This window comes from Triturus cristatus, unplaced genomic scaffold (genome assembly GCF_964204655.1).
Source record: "Triturus cristatus unplaced genomic scaffold, aTriCri1.1 SCAFFOLD_199, whole genome shotgun sequence".
In the NCBI taxonomy this organism is placed as follows: domain Eukaryota; kingdom Metazoa; phylum Chordata; class Amphibia; order Caudata; family Salamandridae; genus Triturus; species Triturus cristatus.
In genome coordinates this window covers 1,246,627-1,256,835 of record NW_028188282.1, presented here as the reverse complement: position 1 = coordinate 1,256,835, position 10,209 = coordinate 1,246,627, and the positions used below count along the sequence as shown (strand labels likewise).

General features: G+C 42.5%; 1 protein-coding gene across 1 annotated transcript in view; it reads right to left on the bottom strand.

Annotated features, from left to right (window-relative positions):
• Positions 1–1,894: 1,894 nt before the first annotated feature.
• The window catches only part of LOC146769219 (uncharacterized), a 290,732-nt gene continuing 282,417 nt past the window's right edge, over positions 1,895–10,209 (bottom strand). The window contains exons 7-9 of the mRNA XM_085640527.1: positions 4,690–4,779; positions 3,221–3,337; positions 1,895–2,231 (exon numbers count right to left, since the gene is read on the bottom strand). Of these exons, the coding sequence (XP_085496653.1) occupies positions 1,969–2,231; positions 3,221–3,337; positions 4,690–4,779 (470 nt within the window). The 3' untranslated portion in view covers positions 1,895–1,968. The remainder of the gene's footprint in view (positions 2,232–3,220; positions 3,338–4,689; positions 4,780–10,209) is intronic.

Sequence of the window (10,209 nt, the reverse complement as noted above, 5' to 3'; positions counted from 1 at the left end):
ATGTGCTTTGCGTTTGTCCAACTCTTTGAGAGAAAAAAAAAGGACTCTAAAGTGTTAACGTAGGATGTGCTAATGGTAAGCACTGTGGGCCTGATCTCTCCTGTTACTGTTGAAGGTCAATGCTGGAAACAGACTAGAGTAGAGATGATGCATATGCATACATGCCACCTCGGAAAGTGTTCTTGTTGCACTACACCATCACTTGTGCATTTGTTTTCACTTAATTTCTCAATATCCCCTTTGGTTTTCAATCTAAAATTACAGTCCGGGCCTTGGCCAAAACTTTGTAAAACATTACAATGCATATTAATTACCTTACCAATCAATCACCTTTTTTTCCAGCCGGGCAGTGGCGAGGGACGAGGCGACACACCCAAGATTGATGGACGAGAGGAGCAAGAGGAATGCCGAGATGCAAAAATCCAGTCCACATTTTTGACCAGGATAACACAGTAACAGTATCCACTTTTAACTTCTTTTAAATAATTTGATTAATATCTTGTATACAATCTTTACAACAGTGTGTTCTTGGAGTTGTTATTATCAATCATCATTAGGTTTGCTCTGTGTTTACGATTCTTCACTACCAATATTTAAAATCTCTATTTGCTATCTGTTAAAGTATTAAGGCCGGAACAGAACAAGAAATAGAAGTGTATGTAATCCGGGTCTCTCATCATCATGCATGCATTGCCTTTTTCTCCCTTAACATATGGATATGGTAGTCTTCAATGATTGTCATTTGTTTGTCTATGTATGCATACTGTTTTTCTATGTCAAACCTTTCCCAAAATCCCCCTTCCCATCCATTCAACAAACCCTAACCCTCTTCCCCCGGGCTGTGTGACTTATTGTCGAGGTGTAACTAAATTAAATTTACACCAATACTTAATCACACACTTGCTGGGGCGGATGTGGTGAAAGCAACACTACTTCAATTTCAATGCAGAGCGGTGATCTTCTTCTGCTTGCCCACCCATGAGTAGGATATTTCAGAGGTTATTTTATTTAACAAAGGAACATATACCTCAGCATGAATTGCCGGCATTGATTGGATTTGTTTGTTGTCATTCCTCATATACAGCACTAACTGTTAGACTGTAGGCATAGTCAAGTGACTCGAGTCGACACAACTATAGTTTGTAACTCTGACTAGTAGGCTATCCTCATAACCACCATTCAGTTTTTTTGTCAAATTATATTTGAGCATATAATTGTTGCTCGGTAAGTTCTGTAATGTACTTCATTCAACTACTCCTCTAACAGTCTCTCAAAGGCGATTGACTGTCTCCTTTTCTTTTTTTGGAAATGCTGCCACCCTGCCAGTGTCTACTACTACTACTATACTACCACCACCACCACCCCAATCATGGCATGTATGAAAAAGGAAACCATCTTCACCATGCAGCCAGTGCTGTGCCACAGTTGAACATAAACATCAAGCACCAGTAAGAGAGAAGTTTGGGGGAGGCAGAATTAATAATGGACATGTGGTCAATGATTTCATTTTCACACACCACTCCAAAGAATGCATAGACTAGAGGACAGACTGAAAGTACTAGAAGGACCAGTCAATGAGTGAGGTGTGTCGCATCTATCTGTTTGTGTCTTATACAGTCAGCAAATTATTGAAATCAAACACAGGCTATGGGCGGCCATGCACCAGCAAGGAAACAGTGTGATGTAAAACAGTTACCCCACCTACAAAACATTAACAACATTGCATGTAACATAGAAAAATATATTTAATTTACCCTAACAAAAATAAACTAAACCCACAAAAGCTGACCCACCCCCCTCCCTAACCCCAACCACTGTCCACAGTAGAAAAAAGTCTTAACGGCCAAACGAGTAAAGAACAAGAACAGGAATTAAAAAAGGGGCAGTGACAGGGACTAACTGGTGGGGCGGGACTGGAGGAGGACACGCATCTGGCGCATCTCGTCCTCTAAATGGGCGACGCGGCGTCTAAGGCCGCGGCAGTTGGAGCCACAGCGGGGGGGGGGCACCGGAGATGGCACGGTGGCAGCGGGCAGCCGCCAGACGGTGGCACCGTACTGCTGGAGGGCGGTGGCTGGGGCCCGGGGCACTGGAGGAGGCTTGAATTGCTGCTGCAGTCTCCTCCTCCTCCTCGGCTAGGACCACCAGCCGCCGGTATTCCTGCTGGATTGCCTCCAGCTTCCGGCGCCGTGCCTTGGCGGCCAACTCCTTCCGGTTGAGTTTCGGAGTAGCTGTGTATCAAAAAGAAAAAAACAAGACACTTGTAAAATATAGTCTTAATAAAACAGTAGGACAAGGTAATTATTTATACACATAGTGGCATTGTAGAGTAGCACTATAAAATAAAGCACAGTAGTACATAAGATTTTAAATGTCGCCCGTCCTTCTTCCTTCCACCTGTCTTACACTTTTTAGTTGAACAGTGCACCAGGTGCTCTTCTCCATAAAACTTTCAAAGCGGAGTTGAAATCAGATAGATGAGGCCATTGGTTACTAAATACTCCGGCTCCTAGTCCTATACCAATTAAAGGGAATTCTAGTCTTCTAGTTCACTCTTCAAACGTCCCCAACAACTCATGCTTACTTACGACATCGGATAGCGGGCGGACTTTGTCCGCCCGCCATCCGACTGCTAAAAAGGGTGGGGGTCCCGTGGGGACAATTAATTAGGATGATGCGCCCGGCACAGTGGCGGGCGCACCCTGTTTTTTTAAATTTAAATTCTGGTTGGCTTTGCTGAAAGCAATGCTAAAATGTTGTGCTGCTTTTCCAAGCACAACATGACGGGCCCCGCACGGAGCCTGTCACGTTTTGCTTTGAAAGTCGGGGGGGTACCATAGCATAGGTAGGTACCCTCCATGGGGGCCCCCAAGCATACTCTGCAATGTGTGCATGCCTTTCCGTGGCGGACGGCAATGCCGCCACGCAAAGGCATTCCAAAATGCAGATTATATGGCTGGCGGTGTGGTGAGAGAGACACCACCGCCATATTGAACCCTTTTCCGCCTGGACATGTCTGAATATTTTCTACAGGGATGGCGGCAGGTTTGCCCCTGCGGTGACGGCAGTGAATTCCAGCCGGCCCGGCGGGGGCAATACACCCACCATCCTAATGGGGCCCTAAGTCACAACTGTACAGTATACATATACATACAGTACACCCTTGCAGTGAGTGTGCTGTCAAGTTCAACAATAGTTAAGGATTATGAATCTAACTTACCACCGCCTGCCACTGGTGCTGCCACTCCCCCTACCGCTCCGTTGCTATCTGCAACTGCCGCATCCTCGCCCTCCGCGTCGCCTTCGCTGGCCCCGGCAATGGTGGTCGGTAGTGCGCCTAGAAAACATTACACATTTATTAGGCGTCATATACACCTTCCCCCTATTGATCAGTAGCAAGGTTGAAAAATGAGTTAATACTAACATACATCACTAGTACAAATCAGGTAGTAGTAGAGTAGACACTAATAGTTATATGATCATTGTAGCCTTTGCTTGATTAGCCCTAGCCATGCACATGTGACGTTACCTTTACCTTGCAGCTTCTTAAGACACCTTTGAGCCCACATGACCTGCCTCACACTGCTACTGTCTAGTCTACGCGCTGCGTACAAGCGGTCAACAAACATTAACAAGCCACTTTTTTAGGAAGAACTGGTGTACTACTGTTACTGTTAGTCCATATTGCTTATCCATAGATGCTACACTTTTTTGCACGGCTGAGAAATGCTTGCAAGTTGCAATATACTAACGCACACCATTTCTTTTTTCGCATTACATACGCAAGATTCCCTTCTATGAACCAGAGCTTCTGAACGATGCACCAACTACCAGTACTAGATTCTTCTGAGGTGAGGGGTCCCTTCACTCACATCTTCATTTATAAATTTATATAAACTAAATTGCTATGGGATGGTGGTGCTGCCTTCCACCACTGTTCAGTTATCATGATTTAATTCCCAACTGTATAAGTGTAACAATGTATATTGTTTTAATGTTATTGATTTGCCGGTTGGTGCTGCTAAGAAAACAGTGTACAGACCTTCTCCAATTGAAATAAACATTTTAAACTTACATAGACTTGGTGGTATTTGGTGTGGACTAACTTACACGAGTGAGCAAATTAAAGTAAGGGTGTGCATGTGAATTGCTTCCACGACAGAGATTGTGGTGGGTGCGGAATTTCTGATTGAGGTGTGCAAGGAAGGTCCAACCTACCATCACCAACATCCTATTTTCTGGTGCAAATGTATGTGCAAGATCCCTACAACAGTGGTATGTCCTATAGGGTATCATATCAAAATATTAAGAAATCTGGTAGGGCTGTTGTTGCTGTGAATTTTCAAAGCCTCAACATCAATAAGAGTAACAGTAGTACAAGACAACGACCCAACGGATTGTACGAGCTACTGGTGAATATGAGTTTTATATTACAACCTTTCACAAAGAGTGGCACTGGCCAACTGGGCAAGACTAGCTACTACAGTACAGACAGACTGATAGTATGTAGTAGTAGTAGTAGTACTCAGAGTCATCATAGCGGAGGCAGGGATACGATTTTTGAAACCGTACAGATCGAAGGATAATTGGCGGTAAAAAAATAGCATTTGGAAACACACTATAGTTCGGGAAAAATGGGGCAGTAAAAGTTATGGAATAAGAAATATTATTAAAAACAAGAAGACTTACTGGGGCCAGCAGAGGAGCCCTCAGCGGTGTCCTCCTGGTGGTGTTCCTGTACCGCCGACTGCCCAGTCCCTGTCGGTCTGCCCCTGGGTGCTGATGAACAGGAAAGATATAAGAAAGAGACAAACATTGATGGATGGTGTCAAACAAATACAATATTTTTCAACAACGGTCAAAAAACACATATGTAAACAACAATTGCAATAACTACATTGACTATCTCATCTGGTCAACATGTAATATCGGGGGATTCGCAGTTCGACTACTTAAGTTACTATTTATCAACAGTAATCCAGTCTTCCATTCTGATTCCAGAAAACTAAGTTACAACTAAGCCTAAGTAGTAGTACAACGTACCACCCAACCTAGCCCACCTATTCCAGGCCAATTGTACATTAAGTATGCATTTCCACTGTATTCCTCAACAATGCGTATGGTCCAATCATGGAGGACACATGAACATGACTACATTTTTTGTATACACCAAATTTTGGTTTGATTGATGCTGATCTGCTACTGCTAAGTAACTGCTAAGCCTACCTCCACTCACTGAACAAACTAGAAAAGGTTCTAAAGACTGCCGTACTAGTGAAGTACTCCAATTTTTGAGACCCCAGAGGTGCTAGGGGTAGCACCCTATGACTTCGAGTACTTCCTGATGTGGTATTATAAAATTCTGCATATCTTGATAATGCAACAAAGAACTTGGCAACAGAAGCTGAAATATGAAAAGACATCTTTATTAAACTCAAATGAGTGAGACTACGTCGCACAGAAGCCTTAGCAACTGAATGAGGCAGTCTGCAGAACAGAAACCAGTCTCGTCTTTTATGGAGAATGTTACGCTCTGGGCAACACCGCCCTTCTCTTGCAGTTGGTCATTCACATGTATACATTGCAAACGAAAAGGCAGAGTCATGATGACCATCCCACATTCCAGTTAAGCCAGCCCGTAATTATTTACCCAGCAAGGCTCAGATCCCACATCAGATATCGATAGGCCCCAATAAACATGAGCATCTCCTGTTTTGGGAAACAAACCAAAAAGCAGGAACAGTCAGGCGTGAAAGAGATTAGCCGGAGGCTTGTGTAGGATGTAAAGACTTTATGGTGTGTCAAGCCCTGATGCTAATCACAGGTGGCCAGAGGACGGGGAACTCGTGAGACCAGTTTGGCCTGGGGTGGCGGAGCCAAGCTGCCCAGGTCACAGAAAAGTCAAAGAAAGGCACATGTGCTCTAAAAGGCCCGTTTTCGCTTCATGCTATATAGCCTATGTGAGGGCAACATAAGATGGCCACCGCTACAAAATGGAACCCACGGAGTCAATGTATAATAACGTATACATAGTGCATTCATAGCTAAAACGTTACACAAAGCACTTGTACATACCGCATTGACCATTCGCGGTTCGCTAATACCGGGATAGACAGGGGTAGGGCCCTGCCTCCTACGCGGTCCCAAATTTTAAAGTACGACAGACCCTCCTTTTGCCCTTACATAGGCAATAACTATACTCTCATCAATCCGAGTCCAGGTCTACAGACATGAAGTCATGGAGATGTTGCTGTAGCATCATCCTATTACTTAGCGACTCTCACGGGACACGTCTCCTTACACATGTAGTAGCACAAAGGCCACATATGGCAGGACAAAATAAGGAATACCTCTATCTAGGTGGCATAAGATCACACCCCCAACAATTAGTGATGTTTACTACTAACTAGTGTCGATGCAGAAGCTGTACAAAAGAATTGCTTACGAATTCTGATCTTTTAACCTGCTCATGTTCAGGAAAAGGGTGAAAAAAAGTGCAAAGAAACAGTGGTAGGGAAAGACATAGGTTGGGAAGAGGGTGCAGAAGTCAATTGAGTAGAGAAAATCAATCCCACCCATAAATGACAACGTCATGTTTAAAAAAACACTAGAAAACACGTTATTAAGAATATATAGACAACGGGAGAAAGTAGCGACCACTATTACAAATGAAAAAATAATTGTCTACAACCCTGAGCAAAAAGCAAATCCTAAAATTATTTAGTAACATTTTAGGGCTCCTATACATTTTGTATGTTCAGGTGAAACAGTGGTGACCCTCATCAATGCTCTGAGGTGAAAAGGGGGTACTCTTCCACAGAAAGTGGATTTTATTCTGCTTATACTAGACAATGCCAGCAAAACAAACAGTCTTCTAACACCTAGTCTATACAATCACTCGGAAACCTCTTGTGAAACCACCTATGCCCAGAGTCCGTTCAAAAAGCCTCTCTGGCAGGCTTCTATTGTCCATCAAATCTTCTTCTGTTGTTTTCTTTTGCGTGGGCCTCTTCATTCAAGCCTTTCATGAGAAAAGTACTGCTTAGTTGGAGTGCCCTCCTGGCAAACACCCACAGCTCACTCGAAAAAAAGTCTCAATGTCTCAAGGCAGTGCGCCAGTATTTTTCCTTTGCGGCAGGCACTATAGGTAGTGTGCTCTCCATTGATCAAGGGCACAGGTCATCTCGTGCAGATTCGGGACCATTCTCAGACTCCAACACTCGTCATTCAGTGTCAGAGGACGCTCAGGCTGCTCTTCCATGGGCACTGGAATGTAGTGCCTTCTGTCAATCTTGGATCCGCCGGTGCACTGCACTTCCATTGAAGCAAAGGAAAAGAGGGGGGGGGGTGTGGCCAAAAACTCAGGCCAAGGGGCTCAAGGGATTGCACACTGTCAGAGGTTACCAGCACATGACAGGCACTCTTTTGCACTGGAATTCTGGTTCTGTGGCAAAACCAGCTCCTCCTTCTTTTCTGATGTTGAACGCCTTCTGATGAAGCAAGTGTGATGCTTTAAACAGTTCGTTGTATAACAAGGGGACTGTAAACAGGTGGCCTGTGATTTTCAAAGGACTGGCCACACGCCATGGGACAATTTTCGTCTAGAATACACTGTCTTTCTCAGGAAGCAATACAAATAAAAAGGCAGTAGGCAAAACAGTGCCTCTAAGCTTTTCAATTGGGTTTCCGTGTGAGAGCCTCCATCATCTAAGGGTAGATAACTACACGAGAATTCTATCTAAATGGATGTCTTCACATATGGTGGCATTGTCTAATAGGGCAAACACATTTTTTTTTTCAATGATTATATATAAGTGTTTCTAAATTCCTTATCTAGGACATCTCAATAGAGAAATCACATACAGATTATCATAGGCATGTAGAAACCTTTCACATCTGGTGCACTAGGCAATACACAGGCTAATAGTCCGATATGAAAACAAAAGACAAGAACTAGAGGGTCCTGATATTTGCATGATTAGAAACTTCTGATCCCACCGAAAATTAAAGCAGCAGGAACAAAAATGGTAAAAACCACATTAAAAAATAGACATTGAAAATTCGTCATGTTCAAAAAAGGTAAACGTAAGTTATCTCCTATCGGGTTGGAAAACTTGTCTTACTATAATATAATATACTTGACAGTCAGGCTGGAAAACATTGAAGCAGGCCTAGGGACAATTCTTGAAAACCAGTCTGGTCATACAAGAGGGGATTATACATAATATGGAGGTTCCTGGTGTATCACTGCAGTCTGGAAGTGTGTACCTGAACAATACACCTACAATAATAAATGGGCTGACTGGTGAAAGGAATACGGAAAAGGGAATTGGAACTAGGACACAACTAAAATCCCCAATAACTAAGCATGATGCGACATAAGAAGCAACAAAAGCAATAAAAAATAAAAATCTATAGGAAGGACAAGAATTTACTTGGGTGATAGTCACTACACCAAGAGTACGGGTGGTACACAAAAGGCCAAAGTTACATACATTTTAACTCTACCGCTGGCGACTACACCATATACGGTAATCTTAGCTAATGTTCCAGTTCCTTCTGCAGGGAAAAATGAAAACCTAGTTTTCTTTTAAGAAGCAAAGGCCATATGCTACTTAGGAGATAGGACACCATTAACTAATGTAATATAGAAATTAGGCCACCTTGAGTCACAGATCTATAATTTCATCCTTAGGTCCAATCTAGGATACATAAACGTAGGGCTGCCTGTTCCTTTAAAGGAAAGGGGCAGTAACGTGACTAACTGCAGGTGACACACTTTGATCCTGTAGATCTCTTTCAGTTTTCTGTAATACCATTATAGCCAATTTAGACATGCACTGGTAAAGTGCTGCCTCTCATGTTCACAGCATGAAATGTCATTAGCTGTGGAATTTAGTAACCAGAACAAGTTCAACCAACTGTTGCGTAGCGATGGGCATCGTCATGACCATCCCCTCACAACACAGGTAAACTTGTAATAGTATAAAAAGCAGCAACAAAAACAACGAAAACATGCAAAAAATAATAAAAACGCACAAAACGTCAAGCCATCAGATATACTTGCTGTATATCAAGCACAAAAAACATAGACAAAACAATAGCATATGTAAAATAAGCGGTGACACACAACACCATGTCATGTACTTTTATGCACTGTAAACCTGCAGCCCAAAACCCAATATTTGGGCCTGTGTAATTTGTCAGGTTTAAAATCCTTACCCTCCTTTTTGACAGTAGATCACCAGGCAATGGAAATCTGCTGTCAAATATAAGGTTACTGTCTCTCTTCTAACATACAGGACCAGCAAGAACAATTCATGATAGGACCAAATACACAAAAATAAATTGCCATTACTTAACTGTACCCCCTTGTCAGTCCTTGCAACATCCAGATTAATTTGGCACCTACAATTTCCACTGTGAAAAATAAGTCGTAATTTGTCAATTCGTTCACATTTAGGCATGTAGCCTTAAAAAAATTTTAGAATCTTTTTGTCTGTCTAAGACTTAATGCAACACTCCGTTTTCTGTTAAATAAGAGCTAATAGCAGGCATCATTCTTTTTTTTAATTTTTTTTTAGAGCGAGACGCAAATGTATCAGTTCTGCAAAGCATTTAACATGATGTTTGGGCTTCCAAAGAAACCCCTTTGCTATATTTTCCCTTTGGAATTAAGTTCTTTAGTTTTATTGATGTTCTTATGGAGAAACCAGAAACCCCACCTTCAGAGGCCCGTGTAGCAAGGTCATTCTGCATTCCACAGAGGCAAGGCCCTAATTTAAAAGGTCATAAATGTCAACGTGGCAGCCTACTCCATTGAACTAAAGATAGCATCTCAACAGCGTAACTTGAGCCAGCCTCTGCAGCTCTCCAACCCCCAGCTCCTGCCACTCTGAATTTGTCAAATCCAGAAGGCCTTCCTAATTCCTCCTAACTTGCAATAATTCACTCTATTTTGTAAAATAATTTTTCCTTTTTAGGCGCTAAAAAAAAAAAAATTATCTCTATTCCCAGATTATTAAACTACATCTACTGTGAATAATTCACGAAACTTAATAACACACATACCACTTTTTAGAATAAATCCTTGTTACAATCCTATGTAATGGTACACATTTCAACAATCTTAAATGAATGAACGTCTCAGTAGGCCCAGCTAAAGTTAGACTGAACTCCAGCAATTGGGACCGCTTTCTGCCCCAGTCC